Genomic DNA, 25,713 nt, shown 5'->3' on the forward strand with positions numbered 1-25,713 from the left:
GATTTTGAGTATTTGTGAATGACTTTGAATTGAATGTTCAACTTTGGAGTTCTTAATATTAAAGCTCTATGTAATTGGCGGGAAAGGCCCAGATAAATCACCAACTCGACTTTTACCCAAGCTCTCCATCGACCTACCTATCTCGGCATCGTCAAACCATCTCATCAATTCAAGGATATAAAAAATCGAAATGTCTCATCTGAATAACCATATCCTAGTTTGTTACACCATCCCAAAGGCCCGAAGAATTATTCAACGACGGGGAACTCTAAACTTGGCCGGGTGGGATATAGCCGAACGGGATAGCCGCGCGGGATGCTGATCATCACCACGGACCGTTTCCCCCCATGCGAAAATCCAAGTTTTTAGCCCCAGCCCCGACTAGCATCTCTTCCATAATGGACTACAATGACGAAAGGTGTGGCTTGGCTTCCAGATTGATACCTTCTACTCTAGGATTTCACATCCGTGCAAGCTGACAGGGGAGGGTTGGATAATTTTATGAGCTTCCTGATGAAGCCATTTTGTGTCATGCTTGTTCCTCGGATTAGGCGATGTGTGACGAGGGTAATTGTTTTGCCACGCAATTGGGTGGCTGTACGATGGCCCACTGATGAGACGACTCGGTGTTTTTCGCAAATTGTCTTAGTAAACCGAAAATGGGACTATAGATGAGTTGGAGTATGTAATTTGTAGTTCACATGTTGATAGCAGATAGTAGACTGCAAGATTTATATCCTCTTATCTCCCTGACATATCATTCATCTCATCAAGTTCAACAGTCACTCTCATTTCATACAAACAGACACTCATCAGCGATCACTAATCTTCCATTCTACCATGGCTGTATCCAGTCTTCGTCCCGTGATCCCTTTCCCTTTTGGGACTGCCACTCAGAATATCTCTCCAGACCCATTGGCTACTGCTGTAGATAGGGCGGCTCTTGAGACGTCAACTAAAATTCTCGATATCATCGGGAGATATCGCATGAAACAAGACGACAACCTCTACTCACATTCCGATGAGTCAACTCTCAAATTCATCGCCCTCATCTACACACATGTCAAGGCCGGCAAGCCAGTCCCTATGTGCCTACCGGCTTTCCCTTTCAAGTCGCCAAATTCAACATCGAAGACGCTGGGAAAGCTTCCTGATAAGGGTGAAGAGATTGCTCTTGCTCACCTGAACGGACTCTGCAGCGCTATTAGCGATGTATATGCGCCCGGCGCCAGACTAACTATCATTTCCGATGGATTAGTATACAATGGTAGGTTCTACTTGGTTGTTTTTCAAGGAGCTTAACTAACAATTGCAGACCTACTTGGCGTTCCAGATAGAGACGTCTGGGCCTACGGCGAGACTCTCCGCTCCATGGCAGCAGAGAAAGAATTCCACAATATCTCCTTCGCGCGTCTTCGCGATCTTGTTGAGATCGATTTACCGAAGGACCTTGAGGAGATGACCTATGTTGCCAACGCATCAAACTTTCGACGCGCACTTCTCAATACGTTCAGCAAGCCCGGATGGAGTTGGGATGATGTCCGCCAATCAGATGATCAGTGCATGACTTATCGCGGTTACATCAAGTTTCTTCAGACGGACTTGGAAACGGTTTATCCGGTAGATGAGAACCGCAGCAAGTCAAAGTACAAGAGAGGCATTGAGTATATCGCGAAGCAGATGATGGCTCGTGGAGATGTAAGTGGAAAACCGTCCTGATTCAAGGTAAAATTTGTACTCAGTACTGACGTTGCAGGCCTTCGCAAATGCTGTTCGACAAAAGTACCCCGATCACGTTCGCCTATCAATCCACCCCTCAACCGGCGCTGTCAAGCTTTCTATTAGCCTTTTGCCAACCGAGCAACTGTACACCACGCCCTGGCATTGCAGCGTGGCTTACAGACTGGACGGTACTATCAGAACCGGCATGCGATCTGAGTTCGACAACGACGCAAGTCTCGAACTAGTCTACGCCAACGGACGGCCTTCGCATTACCGAGAGAAGTCACCATTGCTGTCATGGGCCGAGGACAAGGGCGGTATCGTGGTCGATCCTATGTACCCCGCCGGTCTGATCATTCGTCCGGCCAATGGAGCTGGCTCCCTGACACTAGACGACATCAACACCAAGAAAGTTCGTGCTCTGTCGGAAATCAACTCACCCGTTGTCCTCAAGGGATTTGTCAAGAGGCCCAATCGCGACCGTTTCATTGACTTCAGCCACCGTTTTGGAACCCCGCTACCCTGGAAGTTTGGGCTTTTGCTCGAAGTCAAGGATCGAGGACAGGATGCTCGAGGCCTGAACAATGTCCTGTCGGCAGAGCCCATGCCGTTCCACTATGATGGTCTGTTCAAGGTTGTTAAGCAGACAGATGAAAACGGAAATGAGAAGACGGTCTCGACCCCTCCCCAGTAAGTACGGTTTCTGACAATATGATTCAGCAACTAACTGCGCGAACAGGTTCCAACTGTTCCAGGGTGCAACCTCCTCGCCAAGAGATACCGGTTTCACCCTTTTCTCTTCCTCAACCCTGTTCTTCAAGTATCTCCCATCGTGGCTGAAGAAGGACATCTCCAAGCTCACCTGGAGTGTATCAACATCCGCATTCGACAACACCGTCTTGAGAGGTCTACCTCTAGCTATCGATCATCCTACGACCGGGAAGTCATGCCTTCGATACCACGAGCCTTGGCCCCAGTCCAAGACGCGATTCGACGCTTCTGATGTTACGATTGACGGGCTCGAGGCTACCGAGAGTGCCGCTGTCTGCGAAACTATTGACTCGGTTCTTTATGATCGCCGCGTTGCCCTGTACTATGTCTGGGATAAGGGCGATATTCTGGTTAGCGACAACATCTTGATGATGCATACCAGGAGTGATTTCACTGCGGGCGTTGATCGTGAGCTGTGGCGAATTCACTTTGACTAGTGCTGTTCTTGTTTGGGTCGGCAGGTCTGATTATGTTTTGTTTTGCCAACTTGAAGGTTTCATATAGATTATTTCGGCAATAGATTGTTTCTGATGCTTAAGCTTATTGGTCCACACCTTGACTACTATGCCTTATCTAATTGTTCTAGTTGCGGATTCATCCCGGGAATCCCGCCCGGAGATATCTCGGTCGGCATCCACATCCGACTCGGATAGACTACCGACCAAACCTAATGGCAGCTATATCAAGGATAAGATCGCGGGGTAGCCCTGTTCATGGTACTCTCAACTTCCTCAGTCATAATGGTCAAAGTCAAGCAATATCATCTCCTCCCAACGGATCTGATTCCGAACTCACCAAGACCGCTTCTGCACTACAAGAATGTTTTAGCCAAACGCCCGAATAGCTCCAAGTGCGACCCCGCCGAGGTCTGGGATATGTTTACCCAGAACGGCTGGGACGTCCAGTGGATATTCCGATACCCAAACACGCAACTGTCACATTTCCACTCCGAGGCTCACGAATGCATGGCTGTTCTCTCAGGCACTGCAACAATCCGCTTTGGTGTTGGTGATACGTCAGAGGATCTCCAAGAGAATACATACGGATCTGCCTGGGAAGAAGGCGGAATCTTGTTGGAGGCTGAAGCAGGAGATGTTTTTGTCATTCCTGCTGGTGTAGCGCACAAGACTTACAACACGAAGCCGGCAGCCGAGTTCAAGCTGCTGTCACCAGGTGTTGGACATGGCATTGAGGCTGACGACCCGAAGAAGGCGTTGTCTGAGATTGAACTGGATGGATATACTATGATGGGTGCTTATAACGGTGGTGAATGGGATTTCGTGAAGAGTGGCGGAGATTATGGCAAGTCATGGAGGGTCCCCAAGCCGAAGAGAGATCCTGTGTTTGGGGAGGCAGAGGAGGGACTTGTCAAGACTTGGCCCGGAGGGGATGCTGAGGTTGATTTAGAGATTGTGCATGTTGAGAACAGAGAGTATAAGTCAAAGATGTAGCTCATCGCTCTTCCAATAGTAGAACAAGATGAGTCATAAGAGATCTCGGCCTCGCGGCCTGAGACTCTCTCTAGGAGGGTTCTGAGGTCAAGAGTCACCAAATAGGGGACAGTTTGAGTCAAGGTTGATTCAATAAATATGTATAAACATGTCAGAAAAGGAAACGACCCAGCCACTTCCCAAAACTAGTCATATCATAGTCCATCTATCTCGTGTTCGCGTATTAGAATTACAAAGGGAGAATCCATTATCCCTTAGTCCTGGACACCAGTAGGGGTGTTGCAGAGGATGCCTTGGTCAAGCTGTGATGGTCAGTAATATGTCAAGTGAACGGATTGGCCAGACTTACGATGGGCAGAACACAGCATCGAGCTCGCTGGCCAATGGCAGAGCAAACAGCACTGAAGTCAGTGGCGTTCGTAGGGGCCTCGGGAGCTATTCATGTCAGTCTTTGCCTTAATATGGACAGGCTTGAACTTACGGTTTCCGCAGTCAAGGTCGGCAACTCCAAGGACATCAGTAGCACAGCATTGAGAAGTGCCGTAGAGACCAGAGCAAGGGATATAAGCCTGGCGCTTCTCCTCAGTGGGGAGAGCAGAGACGGCGGTAGCCAGGAGGGCAACAATAGCGAGTGAGAACTGCATGATGGATTGAGTGACTGAGTAGATGATAGAATGATATGAAGCTTGGGGATGTGGATGCAGATACAAATTGGCCTGTTAACAATCCCCATATTTATACAAAATCCAAATTATAGATCTCGTAAATCATTAAGATCATCGTCACCAAAAGTAAATAGCCTCAACGTCATTATCTCACAACAAGTCTCCAATGAATACCACGTTTAAAGCCGTTGACGTTTCCGACGGCGATATCCCTGACCTATATCATCTATATATTGACTTGAAACCTGTTGTAGCGTTACAACGGCCGGGCGGTTTACAGCTCTGCAGGGATCTAACGCATAAACGTGTCACGACGATCGCTCGATCAATTGGCCACGCTGATTCGCTGGACCGTCGGAGGAAACACTCAAAGGAATAACCGACTGCCGAAACGATCACACCGTTAATTTTAGAAGGCTGATTTGAGGCGAATTTGGGAACAAGTTGGTTGCTGGGCCGATGTCATGACCTGTTGGGAGAAAGTAATTGGTCGGGTTGGTTCTTGTGAGGCCTTATTGGTGTACGACAAAGTTCCACGACCGTTATTGATCGTCCACATCCTGCTCCTATCAGCTTCTTCAGCTTCGAGTTTGTTGGGGCTGGCGTAACGACGTGGCAAATCATGAATGTGCAGATTGTTTCTCATACCGTTCCTGCAGAAAGTGGACCTTCGCGCCGAGGACTTGACCCGGCTTCCGACCCTGGTAAGTGAGCATAAACTTGATTAAGATGAGATATCCGAAACTTATATGCGATCCGATTATATAGGTGGCTTGACTTAGGTAGCGGATTAAGACTCCCAAACCAGATAATGACATCAACCATCTTGATGATCTGATAGACATCGTGGCTATTGCCTGCGCATCTTTATGGATTGAAAGAGGAATCAAGGAAATCTCATTAAAGAAACCAATACTTCGCAAGGCAATCTGTTTCTGGAATCCCTGCTGGAATCCCTCCTATTTTCGTCAATGGTAGTTGACTCTAGGCTTCAGCTCACTTCGGTGATGATGCATCGAGTTCCTTGCTTCCCTCAGCCGAAAACGAAGCCTCTCGCCTCCGTCACCGCACAAGTCACCATGCTCGTCGAAAACCAGCTCAATGCGTTCATTGACGTCTCCAGACAGCCCTGCGCCCCTCAGAGTACCGCCATCATCAGGTCTATGTCCCGCCAAGACACTGATGAGGCCAAAGCCCCCAGATACAGGCGACGAACAAAATACGATGCGTACAATAAGAAGTACCAGACCGACAGTAGGCTGAGCTAGCAGAACGATAGCAAGTAGAGGAGACCTTTTGAGGACCGTGACAGTCTTCCAAGCTTTATCAGGCCGATGGTACTCGAATCGTTCACGATCTTTAGGATCCAAATCGTTAACTGGCGAGCCAATGCCACAAAAGGCGGCCAGTCGAGACCAAAGAAGCGATGACACCACAGCCGTGAACCTTATCTGAGCTGCTTCATCCAGATTGGCTGTAAGCAAATCACTGACAAAGTCGCTAAGCAAGTACCTGGCATCATTCAAATGAAGATGTCTACAGCCATCCGGGAATTCTTCCACAAAGCTTCCAGCACAGCTACCCTCGATAAGGTTGACCGAATTGGCAGTAATCTTCCACTTCCCGTGACAGTTAAGCCGCTGGCTTGTGAACTCGAGCGCTTCCCTCTGAAACCTTTCCTTTGAGGGTTTAATCTTCCTAAGTTCTTTTGAAAGGCCGACATGCGGCGTGAGGAGGACGAAGAACTGGTCCACTTGACCTTGAGGCCATAAGGTCGACAGCCACTTTTCCTCTTTGTAGAGAGATATGTTCTGTGGTGCATCATCATCACTCGATTCAAAAAGATTGTTCCACCACGTATCGTTATTGCGCTGCTTGTCAGCTTCGTGGTCGAGATGCCAAGCCAAGCCAAAGACGTCGGCCGAGACGGTGTATGACTGTTGGCCCCGAAGCTCGGCCCTTATGCTCTTGACGTAAGATGGACTTGGTCCGTCCAACATGGCAACTCTTATGGTGTCGTCCTTGAGTAGGAGCATGTTAAAACCAAAGGTTTGTGGTTGAGGGGGTAATTTGGTCACGTTGTTAAACATGAAGGGGATGGTGGCGTTGACCATGAGAGAAGCGCCGGAGGCAAAGTTAGCAAACCCGACGGGGCCAGTGAGACCATATTGACCGCCGCTGGCATGCACTTCAGTTGTGACCTTTCCACCAACAAAGCTCTTGTAACCAACGCTAAGAAGCAATGGCAACGCGAGAGATGCTGAGAGAAGCAGTGTCCATCGTTGACTCCCCCGTCGCCCGTTCAGAAGACTTCCCAAAATACTCTTCTTAATAATGGAATCATAATTTTGCAACAGACTCGCCCATCGTGTCTCAAGTTGCAAGAAGACAATCGTTGACAATTTGGCAGTGCAGAGGTCCATGAGCGAAAGCATCAAGCCAACGACGATAAGCTGGTACTTTTGCTGTAGGCTTGCTGCAGTGGCTGGATGAAAACAACAGATGAGGCCAGCGATACTACAGTAGAAGCTCAATACCACTGCTGCGATCTCTGAAGGGTCGCAAAGTCGTCTCTGGATGGGTCTCCCGAGTCCGCGGTGCTCTCGGTTGGTGTTGAAGGGCTCGTAAGCGGATACATCATCGCTTGGCCTAATTTTATGGCGCGAGGGCAAATGAGGGAAGGTATCCATTGAACAAAATTTATGCTACAGGCCTCAGTGGCTGAGCGGTGTCTGTAGAAATTAAGAGGCTAAAGGAAGTCTAAGTTGAGAAATTGAAACTGGGAGCAGAAGAAATGAACGGAAGCGAGATATCGAGATGAAATGCGACTGATAATGTTGGTAATTTATTTCCGGAGTAAATTGCTGAAACCACTACACAAAGGATTGATCCGACCAATAATATCAGGGAATATTGAGTCTGGTCAGATCATTGTAGCTTCTGCAACCCTTCAAAGTGATCCTTTACAGACGGGGGGTATCGTCACCAATCATAGTGCAACACGATATCAGCGGGACACCAATAAACGCTCTGATGTGCCATGATCAAAATCAGGCTCTGGAAAGTAACAGCGTCCGTCACACTCCACGAGTTTATAGAATGAGGTTCCAAACATTATGGTACATGCAAAATATATATCATTTGAGAGCTCAATTATGATGTCGTTGAGGAAACTAGGGGAGATGCTATGCTATGATTAGTTGTCCCAAGTGGCGAAAGCTCTGGACCCTGATTGTTAGACTGTCCTGCAATTGTGAAAGTGGCTGCATGAGCTGAAAACAAAGTGGTTGCTTTTAAAAGCGACATGTGATAAAACAAACTAGGCTCCCGGCTATTTATCCGCAATGTCCAAGAAGCCCAACATCGCGGCGAGTACTTTACCATGTTAGTTTTCTGCTCAAAAATTATTGAATCTTAACTAGATAACACTTACAAGCGCCAGCTGTCACGATATATGAAGCTGTTCCCCAAGCAGTCTGTATCGTTGCCAGATCTGTCCACGCCTTTGCGTTCAGCCAGATACCAATGGCCAAGCTTAGCAACACAGGGACGAGTACCACGATCGAGATGCGCGTAACGGACCAGTCTAGAACCAGCTCAAGGCCATATTCACCTTCGAGTATGTCAAGTCTCTTGTTATTCAGGGTGCAATGTATCCAGTCTGACCAGGCTAAGTAAATATGTCGAGAAACATGCCATTTTCTGTAGGTACTCATGAACAGCTGCAAGTCACCGACTCCATTGTCATCGAGGTTAACGCGTGTATGCGCTCCTGTGTCTACATCGCACTGATTCATCAGCATGAGCTAAAACCTGCTAATTGCTAAGGACCAACCTTGTAAAGTCTGAACCCTTTCAAATGTTTTAGCGACAAAAGAGTCCCTCTCATTCCACGTAGTCGGAATGTCGCCCAGCGAAGCTTGGAAAAGAGTTGTTCCGGTTTATCGACAAAGACAACTCTCTCCTTTGGATCAGGATAGCCACGGAGAAACAAGCCCAACACGACGTATGTTGGTTGTATGCGTGACTCAAACTCAATAGCTGAGGTGCGTGTGACACCGAAAAGAGGTGTTGAAAAGGTCGTCTTCCATTCGATCCTCTCCGCTTGCGCCTGTCGTACATCATTCTGCGTGGGCGAGTTTTCCCCATCTGCAGCTCCATGCTCTTCATCACGTCTTGGTATCGGGTTTAGTGGAAACATAACCTCTTGATAAGCCTTCGGGTATGGAAATGTCGCGGTTTCGTTGATCTCATAGTTGGAGCTCAATTGCGGCACTCCCTGAGCTGCGGGAGGCTGTAAGAAAAACTGGCTCTTAACATTCCACTGCTCTCGAAGTGATCGGATGCATGGAGTTCGCTGTTCTAGAAGACCATTGTAGTCTAGATGCCCTATGCCATATGAGAAGTAAGCATGCCAGGCTGTAGTGGGGATGGGTCCCGCTGGTGCTGGCTGGGACAGGGACACGGGAGCATCGATGGTATCGTCAATAGGCAACGCCATTCTAAGTTGCAACAGGCGAGTAACTATTCTTAACTTCAATAATTGTCGTAGACGATGTTGAGAATGAACCCCGCGTAATAACAATCGATGAGGGCCATTCGAACTTCAGCCGCAAGCCACCAGGAGCCCTCCAATGAGACGAGACACTGAAGTTCCGTAGCGCTAAAAGCTAGAATGTCCGATTAGACCAATCATCAGGCGCCGGTGACAATCACCCAAGGTACGCAGGCATAAGGGCAAGTGATAGTTTTACGCTAAGTATAGAGAACCAATACCTGGTTGCAATTGGAACTATATTCTGCCTAATCAAGATGAGATGAGCCAGGCAAATCTTTAAAGACGGGCTGACGATTGCGGTTGAACTACAAGTAGGTTAGTAAAGTTCCCTAGCAACATAAGACACAACTTACCCTGACGCCCTCTTTGACATCCATAATAAGGGCCTCTTGCGAAAATAAAATGAAGGATTTATTCAAATCCACACTGGACTGAGCATCCTTCTCAAATTGTGCCTGGGCCTTCCTTACCAGCGGAACCGATTCAGGGCCGGCAAGGAATAGTTTGTAAACGAGTGCGTATTGGGGCATATTTGCGCCGCCAAAATAAGAGTTCAAGTCGAACTGGTCAGAAACGGCTCCGACGTTGCAAATTAGCCCCCATACTTGATCCTGGCAGTAAGAGTTGATTGCATCAACTAAGCGAGGGGTCACCGTCTGCTCCAGGCTCTCGCCGTCCTTCGTGTCATCTGGCGTGGAAATGAAGTACATGGCAACGGTAGAGTCGCCTGAATCCATAGCGCCCGATAGCACCTCGGCTCGCTTTCTTGCAGCCTTGGTTTGCAGTGGAATCGTCTTCTCATATGCCATGAGAACAACACTGGTTTCGAAATCTGCAAAGAAAGGTCCATCTGGTGCGATGGTTGTTTTCACATAGTCGCTAGAGAAGCATTTCTGAACATGGTCCCAGTCTCTAAAGAAGAGTTCTGTCGTATCGTCTCTTCCAACCCAGTTGTGATTGGCATTCAAAGGACCACCAGGACGCGATCCAAAGGCCGAGTCAAAGACCTGGGTCTGTATGTATTTACTATGTATGAGCTTAGCAACGTCGTCTGACTGAAAGGATTGCAGTGGGTAGTCGACATACTAAGGTTTCTGATCCTTATCTTCTATGGCATCAGAGAGGCTTCCGTGGATACGGAATCGATGATCAAAGAACTCTTTTCTAGTCATATTAGGCTTACGCCTGCCAGCAGCAATTTGTTTAATATGGGGCATCATGTCTTTCGTTTGGACGCCAGGTGAGGTGATGATTCGGTGTGATGGTGGATGATTTCCAAGCTATGTTCTTGGTGAAATCAGTGTAGCTTATTTACGGGAAGAGGTTGAAGAAGGAATCTTACGAGCTAGTTTTATGTAATTGTTCACAGCCAAGTCTTCAGCTGGCTTCGGATGAGGCGGATGGAAATTGAGACTGACACGAGATCTACATGGTGGAGCCGATGAAGATATACCCGAGTGAAACAGGGGTAAGGCGGTCGTGAACGAGTTCCCAAGTTTAGCTACAAGAATGGGAACGTGGAGCCGATAACCGTTGGCCAATGAAGGCATGATATTAAGGTCCCTTCGCTAAGAGACAGCAAGTGATACATGCTAGCTATACAACTGTAGTACGTCTGATGAAGTGGATAGAGCCAGATGATTGCACGGAAGTTGAGATTTGGGATGGGGCGTTTAGCTATGCAGGATGTGAGAAGAAGATCATAGATTAAGAGCATCTAAATACAAAATCAGACTTAGGTGACGTGGGTCACCAACTTCTTATGTACGGTTCCACTTTCTAATCTATCCAGCCCTTCTTGAACTTTTTGAAGCCCATTGAGAACTTCAAATTCTAAAGGTGTGATCTGGCCATTTCCCAGCCATTTATCGAGTCCCCCCCAAAGCCAACGACCAAGCTCAACACCAGCCGCAGAGGGCTGGCCTGCCATTGTCTTCCCCATGATCTCACCACTGTAAACTGAATTTAGTTGTACGCCATCAATAGCTGCGCCCGTATACTTAATTGCAATAGCTACTGTTGCTGGCTTCTGGCAGCAGTCCACAATCTGTGAAATAGTTTCCTCTGTGACAACAGTATCAAACGCGAGACGTAGATCGGGTGCGACGGATTTGATCTTGGTGATGAGGTCTGGATCCGACCTCGAAAAAGCATAATCGGCACCTCTGGCTTGTGCCTGGGCTGTAGTTTCATTGCTTGATGTAACTGCAACCACACTATAGCCAGAGATCTTTGCAAGCTGAACAGCAAGCTTGCCTACTCCTCCGTTGGCACCCTATGGAATAATTAGTATTTCCAGCAGGGAATAGACAACTGCAAATACTTGCCCAGATAAGGACGTGAATGGAAGCGACGTTACTTCTGTTAGTAACCTTGGCCAAACCCAAGCCAAGGTAAAGGCCGCAAGCAGCCGTACAGAGACTGAATGGAAGAGTAGATAGCCCAAGCACTGGTATCTCAGATTTTATCTGGAAGCATGATCAGCCCTGATGTCTTCAGCACCCTACGGACCTCTTCGTTCATGACAAGTCTATGATGACTTACTTTACAGCAAGAGTCCTCCTGAACCAATGCATGAGTTTGATAGGAACATCCGTCGCTGTACCCGACTGTTCCAATACTCACAATGAGGTCACCCTCTTGGAACCTCTGGGACTCTCCAGGGTCAACAACATGCCCAACTATATCCATGCCGAGGACTAAAAATAGTCAGAGACTCATTAAATGGCATTGGTAGAAAGCTCAGTTGAGACTAAGCATACCATGAGGGAACGATGTAATGAATAAATTCTTCTTAATCCTCTTCCAGTCCAAGTGGTTCAGAGATGTTGCCAATACTTTGACTTGGATCTGAGTAGGTCCAGGAGGAGCCGGGTCATAGGCCTCCAGCTGCAAGCTTCCAAATGGAGCCGCTAGAACAAGCCGCTTAGCCATGATGAATGATGTGATAAAAGGGTGGAAATTTGGTCCAAAATTAATACGAGGGATATCTTTGCATATCGAGACTGGGCTTTCCAATCTTTATCGAAAGGGCCATCTTGCATTTTCTTCAGGTCCGTCTGATCACGATCGACATTGGGGCTGCTAATTTGTAACACGTACTCCGTAGAGACTCGTGACCCCAGAGGTACAGGGAAGTGGAGAGTACGGGACGGGAATTCCGGCGTCGGCATGTGGAGGCAGGACTCCGGCTCAAAGAAGGCGGAACTTGGGAAGCCATGCTTTGAAAATGGGCATATTATGAGACTATGGTAGCATTTCCGAATGTCAAGCAAAGTTAACCAGTCCAATCATTTCAAGTCCCCTGACGTTAAAACAAACCTTGATCATGGCTAAACAGGACAGTCCCCTTGACGTGGTTATAATTGGTGCCGGGCTCGCCGGACTTTTGGCCGCCCGAGTACTACGCGAAAAACACAACGTCAAAGTATACGAACGGTCATCTACACCCATCGAAGTTGGTGCCGCTATTAATGTTGGTCCAAATGGTGTTCGGATCCTCGACACCCTTGGTTTCGACCGTTCAAAAGCTGGATCGCTTCCTGTTGGAGCTACCAACGTGTTCACCAAGGACGGCCATCTGCAACTGAATGAGAAGAATAGTTATGTGGTTAAATACGGCGCTGACTGGCTTTTTCAACATCGGGCAGATCTCAGAGGCGAGTTCCTGCGTTTGGCGACGGAAGATACAGGCATTTCTGGAATACCAGGCAGACCGGCTGAGGTGCTTTGGGATCAGAAGGTCATCGATATCGATCCAGAAGAAGGCCGCATCACACTCTCATCGGGTGAACATGTCAAAGCAGATCTTGTGATTGGTAAGTTATTGAGACATTGCCTGTTTGGGCTAATCGACTGACGTGCGACAGCTGCGGATGGCATCAAGTCCATGGTGAGGCCTTATGTAGTTGGTGATGCTGCGTTCCAGACAGCAAGACCATCTGGCTTATCAGCCTTCCGTTTCACGCTGGAGCTTGACGACATCAAATCAGCTCTCAAGGAACTACCGGATATTTTACAAGCTGATCAGCCTACATGCTTGTCTATGGTGTACTCTTTCGACAGCACCATGCGATCTGTTGTCATGTATCCCTGTCGGAACTTTGAACTTCTCAACTTTGTGTGCATCGTTCCAGATAGCAGCCTCAAGGAGAAGACAACAGAATCTTGGACGGCTTCGGGGGATAAGGAAGAGCTTATGTCACTATTCTCAGACTTTCCCTCTTGGGTACACGATTATTTCCGGTAAGATCTGCTCTATGCCATCTAACTTTGTACTCCAGAGATACCCACTAACTTTAACAACAGAATCGCAAAGAATATCAAACTCTGGCAGCTTCGAGACCAGGATCCGTTACCAATTTACATTCGCGGTCGGACAGTTCTGATTGGCGATGCGGCCCACGCCATGACGCCTCACCAAGGACAGGGCGGAACACAAGCTGTAGAAGACGCAGAGGGATTCAGACTGTTCCTTCAGAATGGCATTACTAGCGAACATGTTCCTGAGCTGCTGAAAGACTTTGATTCCGTCCGCAGGCCACGTGCAAGCCAGATCCAGAACAATACTAGAAAGGCCAAGAACAAAAGGACTGCAGAGGAGGTGTATATGTTTGAGAAGATAAATTGGACATACGGTGGGATTATGGAGGAGCTCAAAGCAGTCAAAGAAAGAGTGAGCAGCTAAATTACTCTCGTCCTGATGACAGTGTAACTTTACAATCCTGTTTCTCAATACAATTTGGATAAGCAACAGGCTCACCATCTTGCCAGAAACTTGTCAACGTCCGTGGCGGTAACAAGGCTGGCTGCTTCCCCAGAACCGGCTAGAGACATGGACGAATGACTCTGTGCCCAGCCTGGCTGTAGATTGTCTGTCAAGACCCCTGCTCACCTGGAATGATAAATGTCTCTTGGCAAGAGTCGACATGGGGAATATGATTCGACTGTCAGCATAGCGATTGACTTTCGGGATCTATCAGCCAGCCTCGACGATACTAGAAGTAGCTAAGAATTCTCAGCGGGGTTGGCTTCAGACCCGATGGTGTCCAATTTCCCCCGCTAATTGATTCTAAGTAACGCCACATACACGACCTCACAGATATTACCAATATCTCCTCGCCATCTGTCAGTCTGGACCGATAAAGACCAAATCATTATGGCTGACATTCTCAGGCATGTTCCACTTCCAGCCTTCAAACCACATGTCTCACTATTCTTCACCGCCATCATGCAAGTCTCTTTTCCGCCGATGCTGATATATGAGGCTAGCGCAACGGCCTGAGGCTGGCTGATAAGAATATGAGATCAAGACCTGGCACGAACGCCTATGAAGCGACGTAACCCCCACCCCCTTCATGAAAGTGACGCCTTCTCGTAAAGCCAAAACGTCGTGAAAACAATTTCCGACTGAAATGGTGACTCGAATCAAGCCAGTTGCTCCCTTGCAAGCCATGATTACAGAAATGGAAGCCACTGTGCCCCCAACGTGCCAGCTGAATGGTCCGAGAATCTTCATGCGTGATATCTGATTGCACACGTCATGATTCATGTGGGCTTGTAACAGTCAGGCTATGGCTTTTCGGATTTTGAACTTGGCAATGCCACTGAGATATTGGAGACTGCTCATGCGGAAGATGCATCAGCAGAATGACAGAGTATAGTATGAAATATAGAGCTCGCTACAGTTTCTAGGCTCATTTCCTACTCAGACCCCCTCCAGTGGCATCTAAGAAGCCTTTCCTCTTACCTCCAGTTCATACTACATCCATCCAGTAGGGTTCTAACCAATTTTAAAAGTTGCTGCTTAAATATCGAGGCTGTGAATCAAGATGCGTATCCAAGGAGTATAGGCCAAGCAAGCATATGGATCACGTCGATCCCAATACTGTCTCTCAGGTAATGAATACCGAATTGATAATATTGATTGGTAGGCAGGCTAACGAAGCTGGCTATTTAGAAAGTTTTCAAATTGAGGGGAAAGAGTGACATTCTGAGAAGGAAAGAAAAAAACAGAAAATTAAAAGTTGAAAGCAGCACACCATGTGCTCACATGTCCAGATCGTCAGGCAGGGGGAGGAATTTCTTCTCCTGGTGGAGTTCCTTGGCCTTCTCCTCTCCCAACCTTGCACGAAGATTAGCTTCGATCGTGTCCTTGAACCCCTGGACATGCACATCGTCGTCAATAGTCTTGTTGACCGTGTGGAGCAGCTTGATAACATGCCTCAGCGCGTCATCCCGGCTTGTGTACTCGGTCTGAGTCGTGACATGATACTGCAGCGAGCGTGACGCGACCCAGCAATCGTTGTCCGTTTTGCGGGTTAGACCGATCTTCTCGTAATTCGCCTTCATATCCTTGGACAGTGACTCGAGTGTGTTGATAAGACTGTCGGTGTCGCTGTTTGGTAGGCTCTGGAATTCTGACCTCAGATTCCGGAGACGGTCCCAGAAGTTCCAGGCAGCATCTGCTTCGTGACGCCGGTCCTCTTCATTTCTGCTGTTGATTGATACAGCGTTGTCGATGTCACTGTCTCCAAACAAGTCGTAGAAGAACCCCTTGGTCACTGTCAATATCTTTCTCTGTCTTTCTGTTTGTCCCTTGGACTTACACTCTGCTTGTCCCTGGCGTTGTTGAGCGCGTCGCGTGCCCTCATGTGGATTTCATGAAGATTGTTGAAGTTGCCCTCGGCCCAACTGACAGTCCTGTCAAGGCCCCCAAAGTCACATAGGATACGATCTTTCAATGCCCTTATGTTTGCAATGACTTCAGATGTTTCGCCAGTTTCCTGCATTGACTCTGCCGCTTCAATATTTTCGTCGTCAATGACCTTTTCACAGTACTCAGCGAGTGCTTTAAAACATCCCACAACGATTGGCAAGGAGGGGACACCGCCGCTGCCTATTTCATCATCGGCATTTGCGTACTTGAGTAGTTCACCGACGAAATCAATAAGGACCTTGTACGCGGTGTCCATCAGAACGTCACGCTCATTAAAGATCTTTGTAGCAGCGGAGATGTATCTGTTTGTCTGAGCCCGCATGCGATCGCCCAGATTACGAGCACTATTTTCCTGGATATCCAGATCAGATTTGTGTGTTTCTAACGGTGGATTAGCACGTCTGCCTGACAGATAGCGATAGCATTGCCCTACCCATGGTGCTGAGCCAGCTGGAGAATTGATTGTCGTAATCCGGCATCTCCACTATCGATATTCTGTCCTCGATAAGTTTTGCTTCTTGAAGGAAAATGAGATTATGGTAGTTTTGTTTCTGATACTTGCGACGGAAATCTCTACTTCTCTCATTTATTGAGGACGGCTTAACATGGAGGGGGGAGTGTTAAACTACTCAATGTCCACCGGTCGGTCAAGCTGCCCATCCGAGACCACGCATGAGCCACTTTTCATACTCTACGGGTCCTTGTCTTGAGATTAGTGATAATACTTCACAAACTCGTAATCGTATTGCCTGGCACCGGGAAGAGCGGCCTTCCGAGCACGACGACTGGATCTTGGCTATTGATGAATATCCAATGTGAGCAAGTACTGTAGTCTAGAATTACGGTGGCTAAGCTGATGTCTTAAGCCACCGAAGTGATGAAGAGTGTATTTGAGCATTTCAAGGGTCTCCAAAGAAAGATCATGTTCCAGTCTCATAAAATTACCCCGCTAAATTCTCGATGTCCACAGCTTGGCTCCCCCGCTTCCCGTGAAGATCACCTATCGGAAGCTCCGCCTGGCCCGATTGAGGATTGTCAAGTTTCCAAATCTGGCATCCTTTCAGCTCTACAGAAAATCAATAATTTCCACCATGCTCTTTTCCAGTATCACATGAGTGACTTGCAACAGCGGATGTTCAGGTAGCCACGGACTGGCTACAACGAGATAGTTCCATTATGTTCCATTATTCTATGGAATCAAAGAAACCCGTGGCTTTAACATCGAGGTCTTGCTGGACATGCTGTGTATAAAAGGAGCCACTTCCTGCTATAATTCGAGTGTAGACAACCAAGCATCTACACAAACATATCCAACACTTTCACAACATTAGCCCAATCCGCTTACACTTTGTGACCCTTTTCAACACCTTATCATCATGTCTTTGAACAAAGCTGAAGCTCTTGCTGAGCTCGAGAAGGCGAACCAGGAGCGTCTCAAGAAGGAGTACAGTGGCAAAGCTGGTACCAAGTTTGTCACTGAGGTCCGAGAGTCCATGCTCTTCCAGTATAACTGGGCGGACCTGCTCTCCGCAGCCCCAACTGCATTATCCCTGCTCGGAGCCTGTCATGTTGCATCCGCCAGCGAGGAGGCTTCTGCCATTCGTCTTGGGGGTTCTTGTATGCCCAAGGGCGGCTGGCAGTACCTCAAGGTTGCCGAGTCGCCAACCCTGAAAGCCTGTCTGGTATATGTTGGCGATTGTGGTGCTAAGACATTCCACATCGCCGCCAGCAACATGGATGCCATCGCAGGAACGTCTGGAGACTTGACTGAAATTGTAAGTAAATACATTCACCAGATTACGAGAACTCTTACCAATATCTCTTGCGCAACAGGTGACCGAAGTTATTCGCGCAACTCAAAAGCTTCCCGAGCCTGGCTATGCCAGAATCCTTGACAACAAGCTTATCCAGCTCAGACGTCTTTCTGATAGCTGCCTCAAGTATGCAGAGGACACTGAAAAGGCTTTCGATACTTGGTTGCTCTGCGTCACGGAGTTCCATACCGCTTCGGTTCAGAAGCATGGTACCACCGAAGCAGAGGCAGAGGCCAACAACTCTCTGAAGCTACAGGCCCAGATTGAAGCGACATACACTCAGAAGGAGGTCGACTCGGCTGAGTCCCACGCTCAGAATATGCTCACTTCCTTGAACAAAGCCGAAGCAGCTTTTCAGAAAGCAAACGATGATATTCCATCTGGTGAGCAATATCGAAGCAGCGTGAATCCTAGGCACTAATCACAAGTTGCAGCTTGGGAAACCTGCGCTATGGGTGCTATCAACGCAATCGCGCAGGCAGGTCCCTCCATTGTTGCCCAAGCTTTGCCGGCAATTATCAACGGCATGAACCCCATGTCTGCTGTCAACTCCATGGCCAGTGCCTTTGGCAAGGCTGCAACAGACGGCGCTACTACCATCCCCGGTAGCGCTCCCTTGGCCGGTGCGTTGTTGGGTGCCTCTGCTGGCCAATCCGCTGCCAAGGGTGCCAAAGGCTCCCCTCTTGTCCAGGCCGATCAAACTCCACCCGCAGACCCCGCTTATGCAGCTGCACCCCTTATATCTCCCTTCCTGACCAACCTGTACTCGTATCTCACTACCGGCCCCGACGGTGGCATCGACTGGTCTAAGTTCAAGGACAGCAAGAAGGGACCAGATGGCAAGGTCCAAGAGGCTCATGGAATTACTTGGCTGTTGACCAATGTCAAGCAGCAGGAGAAGTCGGCACAGCTTGGAACAGAAGAGCCCAGCGTTGAGCTGAAGGGTGCTTTCGCCAAAATGACCTCCACAATTGAGGGAATCAAAGCTGCAGTGCTCAAGTCATCAGACATGGCATCTGGTGGTACATCCGCCGATGTAATTAAGAAGTGGCAGGACGATATCAAAGATGCCAAAACCACTGTGCTCAAGCTTGAGACCACAGCGAAGTCATTCCCAGGATCATCAGCCAGTACACCACAGCTCCGAAACCTAAAGATCAACGTACCTCCCACTGATCACTCTGCCGCAACTGCTGCTCTCAGTGCCGCCACCGAGAAGCTTGCCATCAACCAAAATGCTCTCGATGCGGCGCAACAGACCTACCAGAAAGCAGCCGAAAGCGCCCTCAAGGTTCAGAAAGAGCTTACAGCTATTCAGACCAAGCTCAAGGGACTCGAGGTCGAGGGTCAAACGCTAGAGAAGGTCAAGGAGATTCTGGTTGACTGTATTGCAACTCTTGTCCAGCTCAAGGTCCAGATTAGCAAGCTTAAGAGCTTCTTTGGCGCTCTGTCCACTATGGTCAGGGTTGTTGTTCAGAACAAGGTGAAGAAGTTTGACGAAGATGTCTCAAGCGTCGCTACAGATGCAAACAAGAAACAGATGCTCCGCCTTACAGATATGGACATCGAGATTATTTACAGCAGCACCCTCCAGATCAAGGCTTACTTTGAACTTCTCCAGACCATCGCTCGCATGTACTGCCGCATGCACGTGGACCACGTTTCTAAGGGCATGGAGTTGGTCTGGGATCTCAGCAAGGTTGTCAAAGACCCAGATGTTGTTCGCGAGAAGCGAAAGGCCCTCAACGACTGGGCTGATGGCGCATCTCAGGCCATCATGAAAACGGTAACCGAGAAGCAGAACGAGATCAAGGATGGCCTTCAGTCACGAATCGAGAACATCGCTGAGCAGACTCAGATGCTGGAGAAGGTTGGTGTTAAAACCGACCCGGCATTTACTGCTGCGATGAAGACTGGAGCCGCCACTGTTACGGAGCATGTTGAGAAAACCATGCCCCAGACACTGGCGATTGAAGTCAGTGAGGATGTCAGTTGCTAAATGACTGGGTCAAGTCTAGCCGAGATCTTAGTGAGAGTTGTGAATGAGAGCTAGTTCTCGTTATGATGTTTAGTTTATCATTTTAATAATATGCTTTTACAGAAGCAATATTCTGCTGTCCAATGATTCAGTATAAGGGAAAATTAACAGCCTTCTGCGATAATCTGAACACCTTTCCAAGTGCTTGAAGCTTGTAGCGGACCTAGGATGTAGGTATGCTTGTAGCTCAGAGTAAAGAAGCAATGAATACAAAAAGCTTACGTGGCGATTTTATCTCAATTATCCAGATGTTCTATTTCGACTTATGGAGCTTTAGCATGATGTAACAAATAGAAAGAAATAAAATCGGCCATCGGGTAGGTTAAGGGAAATGGGAGCTAAAAAGTTCCTTCTAAAATTAATCCAAACATATGAACCTTTTGCGCTAGAACCTTCCAATGAGACCCAAGCTTGTGTATTTCTAAAAGACTGGTCGATTGAAACGCTTTTGCTAACAAGCTTGCTGCTAGACATAGGCTCAAGCAACAAAATTAGATTTAGCATAACGAACTATTGATTTTATAGCTGTATCCTACTTGGTCCAGATGGAATGCGCTCTTTTTATCCTTCCAGGGCATCACTTACTAATAATGCGCCAAGCGCTACTGAGCGAAAATTTGGGGCTTGCTGCCTAGATCAGCACTAGCGTTCTTTAAAACACTATTCGTCGTGTTGTCGTAATCTGTCCGCTCACAACATCTTGAACATATTGAATCTATCGTTTCACACACTATGGGCTACTCTGAAGTTCTCTGCCACATTTGTGGTGTCAGTTTCAATATTAGCCGCTCTCGAACAGACAAAGAGCCTCGAAGCGCAGCCTGGGGCAGCAGCCTCGCCGTCAACCCTGAAAACAGTCACGGCCGGTGGGGATGCTACTACGCCAAGAGAGACGGGGTCCAAGAACCTGGAAATGCGTCCTTGGAACCAGTCAAGTATATCCCGCCAAAAATGGACCCAGAAGATTCGTCCGATGATGGATGGACGTCAGACACGCCAGATGATGAGTGGGAACACATCGCTGGACCAGAATGCGAGTACAACGGAGCCTACAACGGAAATCATATCTCTGCAGAAGCCATGAAACACTGTCAAACATCCCAGTGTCTTGTGCCAAAAGGCGATAACTGGCAGCCTGAGAGAGACGACCAAGACTTTGAAGCTTTGGGCAAATTCTTCGTCAGCGGTTTGTCGGACGACATGCCCAGTAGAGATATGGGTTGGCCGTCTGTTTCTCCCTCGCGTCATGGCATGAGCGATGTCAGAGCTGAGAACATTATTTGGGATGCTGAAGATGCGGACGAGTATTGTATGCCCTTTCATCCGACCTGCTTCGAGATATTCAAGAGAGTCACGTTATATCGGTATGGAACTGTGGATGTTGAGTGCTTGATGCAATGGTGGCGTCTTGAACCGGAGTACGAAGATTTCCACGGTTTTCCTCGTCATCCTGCTGTTAAACAGGCTGCGGAGCAGTGGTGGAGTCACGAACGTGGAGGCGAATTCCTAGTGGCCAACCCTTGCTTTGTGCCTGGATTGGACGATCTTCTTCAGTCGACACAGAGCGTGGAACATACCCTTGAGAATGGGTCTAGCCTTTCTAGAACTACGATATCAACGGAGCCAGCCCCTTCCGACCCATTCTCAAGGCTTCCTAGCGAGATGATTCGTGAGATTCTCATCCATCTCAGTTTCAAGGACCTTGCCAACCTCCGACTCACCTCTCGCGTATTTCTGCATCTGCCCAACACTGTATTGTACGAGGTGACAGTTCGAGAAACTCCTTGGTTGTATGAGGCATGGTCGTCATTGCCTATCTCGTTCTGGGCCACAACAACTCAAGCAGAGATCGACCAGGAGATGGAACGTAGAGGTAGTATTAGTACAACTCCTCATCCAGCAAAGCTACTCAGCAAAAGCGAAACAGATTGGCTGCGTCTTCAAGTCGAGGTGTCTAAGAACTGGAAAACATTGCTTGGACTGCAGAATCGGCGCAGAATATGGGACGATTGCCAAGAGATTTTGAATCGGGTGGATGCATACAGGAAGCAAGGCAAGATGTGAGGATTCTTGAGCTTATCTCACTTTCCATAGTTGACATCTATAGCGGCTTGAAATGTAGTAAATTGACATAACTGCCTCTAAAATACTTAACGAAGCGTTAATCAGCCTAACCAAGCTTTGAGAGACGGTCCAAAACATCATCCTCCCAAGGATAATCATCGCTCTTAATCTTTCCAAATGTCGGCAACAAAACAGCCTCATCAATCTCAGCGTACTTTCCACGCTCAATATGCACGAGCTGCCCATTCTTCGACGAATCAGCCATAAGGAACGCGGCGCAACGAGCGACAACAGAAGCGGGCTGCAGCTCAACGTTGATGGCGTCAAGAAGAGCCTTCAGCGACGGCAAGACACTGCTGTCTGTCCAGCTAGGGGCGAGTGTATTAACGCGGATGGGGAGTTGAGCAGCGGCCAGCAGGGGGACGAGACCGCGTCCCCAGCCCAGGACACCGTGTTTGGCGGTAGCTGGGATGTTAGTAAAACACGATGACGTAGGGATTCAGTGACTCACAGTAATCCACCGCTCGAACACGCTGAAGACCGGTTGTCGAGCCACTGATGAGAATGCTACCTCCCTCAGGTTGTTGTCTAAGATAGTTAATAGCTAGCGTCGAAGTGTTGATGACTCCCTTCAAGCTAATGTCAAGAAGCTGGTGCGAAGGCTCCTTCAAGTCACCATTCTCATCAACCTCAGTAGCCAAGTAATCCGTCCTGGGTCCAACACCAGCATTCGCAAAAACATGGTCAATACGACCATAAACCTCCTTAGCCTTCTTGAAAAGCGCAATCAAATCACCCCAGACTGAAACATCGGTCTTGACAAAGGTAAATGATCCCTTGTGCTCCTCCGGGGGAGGCTGCACATCGCCACTGACTACCGAGGCGCCAAGCGACAAAAGCAAGTCAACAGTGGATAAACCAATACCGGAAGATCCTCCTATCAAGGATGTATTGTTAGCTCGTATTCCGCTGGTCGCGTAGGGGGGTTACATACCTGTTACGATGACAACCTTGCCCTTGAGGGCCTCCAACTTTTGATCGTCGATAGTAAATTCAGCCATGGTTTTTTTTATATCTTGAAACGTGAAGAAGCAGAAAGACGCGGTGAGAAGAAACTCGAAGGTAGCAGCAGTGGCACTGACTAAAATACGAAAAGTTACATTGGAATTCGTCCACACCGGTTCAGGGTCCTTGGTGGAACCGGGGAATCCACAGCAACTCCCGCAAGTCGTACGAGTTCTCATCTTGCATTAACCGTTGGTGGGTAAACTCTTTGTTTCTGCTCTGTAGTCCCAAGTCTAGTCGAGGACTAGATCTTACATCCATGCTGGGTATCCATATTTGCTGGGCATGTACGCGATCACGTGTTTTGTAATGCTCATTTGCCACTGGTTCTCTTGGTGAAATAACCGGAGAAAGGCGCCCGGGGTGTTGGTTCTGTCGGAAATGGATCTCTGCAGAAGGATCTGATCGGCACTGATGTAACAATCCGTTACGAGCGAGACATCCAGAACGAGATGTCTTCACATGCATACCTTTTTCTATCATTCCATATCTACGCTTTGAACATGACTATCTCTTGGCTTCGGACACCAGTAGATCATCCGCAGACCAAAACACAATCTAATGAGGCTGACCAAGACACTAGGACGTGCGGGCCGCCCGGGGACAAAGTGGACGTTCCAGAAAAAGCAGCCAATATCCTTAGCCTCGGAGCCATTTGCGGTCAAATTGCTCCGCAAATATTGAACTAAAACTTTTGAGACAGCCGTTGATTCGAGTTCGTCATCTCTTAGTTCACTGCTAGGACCCGTTTTCTAATTGGCCCCCTATGTTTGAACCGGTACGCTAGCTGGGGTATACGAATATGAACGAGTCTCGGAAACAACGCGAGAAATAATTGAACAGTGACAGGGAATATTCTAGTGGGCCTTTTCGGACTGTTTATGTCACAACGGAGTTGCATGCTGCGTATGCCGGTTTTCCTGAGGGGCTACGAGCATGGTTGCCGGCCCAAAATTTCCGGGACGTTGGTTATGCCGTTTGATATTAAATCTGGCAGATACAGATCTCGAAATCGTCCCTGACCTTGTTGTTTGTTCCTCTGTTTATTGCCATTTTTTGTCGTTCGCCTTGAATCACCGACATGGCTCCAGTAGCCGGTGAGGGCGTCCCCCTTCTATGGATCACTATTGTGATGCTCACGCTATCGTGGATCTTTCTGAGTGCGCGTCTTGGAGTTCGAAAATGGAAAGATAATCTTGGCTTGGACGATTGGCTTATGTTTGCGGGTTTGGTATGTATTCAGGTGGAGTTTGAAGACTGCGACTGACGAGAGACAGATTCTGTATACGGTTACGGCTGCGCTGGTTATTACGTGCTGTTTCCACGGAGCAGGTCAGCATCGAGATGCTATTGAAACAAAGGATGTTATGATGGGAACAAAGGTACGTGTTGCTCCGATAGCCATGGTGCAGTTGCTGACGCATCACATCACAGCTCTTCTTCATCGCCCAGTTCTTCTACTCCGCTTGCTCGGTACCGATCAAATCTAGCATTTGCGTCACCATGCTTCGAATTTGCGATTCACGCCGTCGATTCGTCTGGACTCTGTGGGGTCTCATAGGCATGACCGTCATCACCGCCATCATCTTCATCCTCGCCACTGCGAACGTTTGCCATCCGATTACAACACTTTGGGGAGAAACGACACACGGCTACTGCAATACCAAGCTTAACAGCAGCGTCGGGTTCTTCTTTTCTGCTGTTTCGATCGTCGTAGACTGGACGCTGGCTATTCTTCCTGGTCTCTTGCTGTGGAATATCCAGATGAAAAACAGGGTCAAGCTCCCAGTCATTGTTATGCTTGGACTTGGCGCTTTGTAAGTCAAACATATGATATGATCTTGGTGGCAACGCTAACATCTTGTAGTGCCAGTTGCGCAACCGTCGTCCGCCTCGGCTACCTCACACTCTACAACAACCCCGAAGAATTCATGTACAGCACCGGCGCAATCGGCCTATGGTCTATTGTCGAAGAGGGCATCGGAATCATCGCTGGCTCAATGCCTGCTCTTCGCCCACTTCTCAACCTCCCCGTGTTCCGCAGCACTTACGCCAGCAACACCGGCTCCAACGGAATCTCGAGTCGAATGAACCCACCTCATATCTCAGGAAACAAACATACTCGGATTGTTTCTAATAACCAAAAGTCGAGTTTAGAGTTGAATGACTTTCGATCGGGAATGACAACACGAGTGGGTTTTGGAAACGACGATAAAGTCAGGCAGAGTATTGATGATGGGGATAGTCAGAAATACATCTTGAAGCAGACGCGGGTTGTGATGACTACTGAGCAAACATAAAACATAGAATAGTAAATTTTTGAGATTGGCAATTACTTGTTATCCTAATCAATATTCCATCAATTTCTCAATCGTGCCTAGCAAACTGGCGTAATGCATGCAGTTTGAATTTGTAATTCTGCTATGTACCCGTCTGGAATTCTATCAATCTCATGGCCAAGACTCATTGAGCTCAGAGCTGACCTTTCTATTAGTATATTATAATCAAGAAGAGTAAGCTACGTTGCAAAGTGAGGCGGGTGAAACAGCCTACTTGATTTAGAGAGATGAAAAGCCGTTTGTCTTCTTGGCATTCCCTGCTCGCTACCCTACAGCAACTGAACACTGTAGGAGATAAACTTAGAGAACTTATTACTTCCTTAAATAAATATCAAATATTAGGTTTACTATCTGATAATTATATAATCATATAATTATATCTACTTTCTAAATTATTTATCACTTAAAGGACGTGCCTGCTAATCGAGAGCTGAGATTACTGAACAACAAGGTAAAACATAGGTGAAGTGAAATCTGCACTACGTAGTGATTATAGACAATAAGACAA

General features: G+C 47.9%; 13 protein-coding genes across 13 annotated transcripts; 6 read left to right on the top strand and 7 right to left on the bottom strand.

Moving 5' to 3' along the window:
* Positions 1 to 840: 840 nt before the first annotated feature.
* Positions 841 to 2,930, top strand: FPRO_11527 (uncharacterized protein; the record flags this gene model as incomplete). The annotated part of the gene is made up of 4 exons (XM_031221012.1): positions 841 to 1,267; positions 1,316 to 1,698; positions 1,757 to 2,412; positions 2,462 to 2,930. The coding sequence occupies 4 exons, from the start codon at positions 841 to 843 to the stop codon at positions 2,928 to 2,930; spliced, it is 1,935 nt and encodes a 644-aa protein (XP_031086614.1).
* Positions 2,931 to 3,233: 303 nt separating this feature from the next.
* On the top strand, positions 3,234 to 3,944 carry FPRO_11528 (uncharacterized protein; the record flags this gene model as incomplete). Its single annotated transcript, XM_031221013.1, has 1 exon — positions 3,234 to 3,944. One exon carries the CDS (start codon positions 3,234 to 3,236, stop codon positions 3,942 to 3,944), a length of 711 nt encoding a protein of 236 aa, XP_031086615.1.
* Positions 3,945 to 4,198: 254 nt separating this feature from the next.
* FPRO_11529 (uncharacterized protein) lies at positions 4,199 to 4,588 on the bottom strand (the record flags this gene model as incomplete). Its single annotated transcript, XM_031221016.1, has 3 exons — positions 4,199 to 4,246; positions 4,294 to 4,379; positions 4,426 to 4,588. 3 exons carry the CDS (start codon positions 4,586 to 4,588, stop codon positions 4,199 to 4,201), a joined length of 297 nt encoding a protein of 98 aa, XP_031086616.1.
* Positions 4,589 to 5,577: 989 nt separating this feature from the next.
* FPRO_11530 (uncharacterized protein) lies at positions 5,578 to 7,299 on the bottom strand (the record flags this gene model as incomplete). The annotated part of the gene is made up of 1 exon (XM_031221017.1): positions 5,578 to 7,299. One exon carries the CDS (start codon positions 7,297 to 7,299, stop codon positions 5,578 to 5,580), a length of 1,722 nt encoding a protein of 573 aa, XP_031086617.1.
* Positions 7,300 to 7,940: 641 nt separating this feature from the next.
* Positions 7,941 to 9,110, bottom strand: FPRO_11531 (uncharacterized protein; the record flags this gene model as incomplete). Its single annotated transcript, XM_031221018.1, has 3 exons — positions 7,941 to 7,984; positions 8,043 to 8,397; positions 8,445 to 9,110. 3 exons carry the CDS (start codon positions 9,108 to 9,110, stop codon positions 7,941 to 7,943), a joined length of 1,065 nt encoding a protein of 354 aa, XP_031086618.1.
* Positions 9,111 to 9,412: 302 nt separating this feature from the next.
* On the bottom strand, positions 9,413 to 10,384 carry FPRO_11532 (uncharacterized protein; the record flags this gene model as incomplete). The annotated part of the gene is made up of 3 exons (XM_031221019.1): positions 9,413 to 9,472; positions 9,521 to 10,193; positions 10,254 to 10,384. 3 exons carry the CDS (start codon positions 10,382 to 10,384, stop codon positions 9,413 to 9,415), a joined length of 864 nt encoding a protein of 287 aa, XP_031086619.1.
* A 518-nt stretch (positions 10,385 to 10,902) lies between these two features.
* Positions 10,903 to 12,101, bottom strand: FPRO_11533 (uncharacterized protein; the record flags this gene model as incomplete). Its single annotated transcript, XM_031221020.1, has 4 exons — positions 10,903 to 11,442; positions 11,495 to 11,635; positions 11,712 to 11,866; positions 11,930 to 12,101. 4 exons carry the CDS (start codon positions 12,099 to 12,101, stop codon positions 10,903 to 10,905), a joined length of 1,008 nt encoding a protein of 335 aa, XP_031086620.1.
* Positions 12,102 to 12,495: 394 nt separating this feature from the next.
* Positions 12,496 to 13,997, top strand: FPRO_11534 (uncharacterized protein; the record flags this gene model as incomplete). The annotated part of the gene is made up of 4 exons (XM_031221021.1): positions 12,496 to 12,985; positions 13,037 to 13,412; positions 13,476 to 13,842; positions 13,941 to 13,997. The coding sequence occupies 4 exons, from the start codon at positions 12,496 to 12,498 to the stop codon at positions 13,995 to 13,997; spliced, it is 1,290 nt and encodes a 429-aa protein (XP_031086621.1).
* Positions 13,998 to 15,215: 1,218 nt separating this feature from the next.
* On the bottom strand, positions 15,216 to 16,364 carry FPRO_11535 (uncharacterized protein; the record flags this gene model as incomplete). The annotated part of the gene is made up of 3 exons (XM_031221022.1): positions 15,216 to 15,722; positions 15,776 to 16,266; positions 16,319 to 16,364. The coding sequence occupies 3 exons, from the start codon at positions 16,362 to 16,364 to the stop codon at positions 15,216 to 15,218; spliced, it is 1,044 nt and encodes a 347-aa protein (XP_031086622.1).
* Positions 16,365 to 17,261: 897 nt separating this feature from the next.
* FPRO_11536 (uncharacterized protein) lies at positions 17,262 to 19,698 on the top strand (the record flags this gene model as incomplete). Its single annotated transcript, XM_031221023.1, has 3 exons — positions 17,262 to 17,660; positions 17,719 to 18,082; positions 18,134 to 19,698. 3 exons carry the CDS (start codon positions 17,262 to 17,264, stop codon positions 19,696 to 19,698), a joined length of 2,328 nt encoding a protein of 775 aa, XP_031086623.1.
* Positions 19,699 to 20,469: 771 nt separating this feature from the next.
* Positions 20,470 to 21,801, top strand: FPRO_11537 (uncharacterized protein; the record flags this gene model as incomplete). Its single annotated transcript, XM_031221024.1, has 1 exon — positions 20,470 to 21,801. The coding sequence occupies one exon, from the start codon at positions 20,470 to 20,472 to the stop codon at positions 21,799 to 21,801; it is 1,332 nt and encodes a 443-aa protein (XP_031086624.1).
* Positions 21,802 to 21,907: 106 nt separating this feature from the next.
* On the bottom strand, positions 21,908 to 22,862 carry FPRO_11538 (uncharacterized protein; the record flags this gene model as incomplete). Its single annotated transcript, XM_031221025.1, has 3 exons — positions 21,908 to 22,266; positions 22,313 to 22,738; positions 22,796 to 22,862. The coding sequence occupies 3 exons, from the start codon at positions 22,860 to 22,862 to the stop codon at positions 21,908 to 21,910; spliced, it is 852 nt and encodes a 283-aa protein (XP_031086625.1).
* A 1,085-nt stretch (positions 22,863 to 23,947) lies between these two features.
* FPRO_11539 (uncharacterized protein) lies at positions 23,948 to 25,166 on the top strand (the record flags this gene model as incomplete). Its single annotated transcript, XM_031221027.1, has 4 exons — positions 23,948 to 24,097; positions 24,144 to 24,248; positions 24,301 to 24,683; positions 24,734 to 25,166. The coding sequence occupies 4 exons, from the start codon at positions 23,948 to 23,950 to the stop codon at positions 25,164 to 25,166; spliced, it is 1,071 nt and encodes a 356-aa protein (XP_031086626.1).
* Positions 25,167 to 25,713: the final 547 nt, after the last annotated feature.

The sequence above is a fragment of the Fusarium proliferatum genome, assembly GCF_900067095.1.
Source record: "Fusarium proliferatum ET1 genome assembly, contig: FPRO_scaffold010, whole genome shotgun sequence".
Classification (NCBI taxonomy): Eukaryota; Fungi; Ascomycota; class Sordariomycetes; order Hypocreales; family Nectriaceae; genus Fusarium; species Fusarium proliferatum.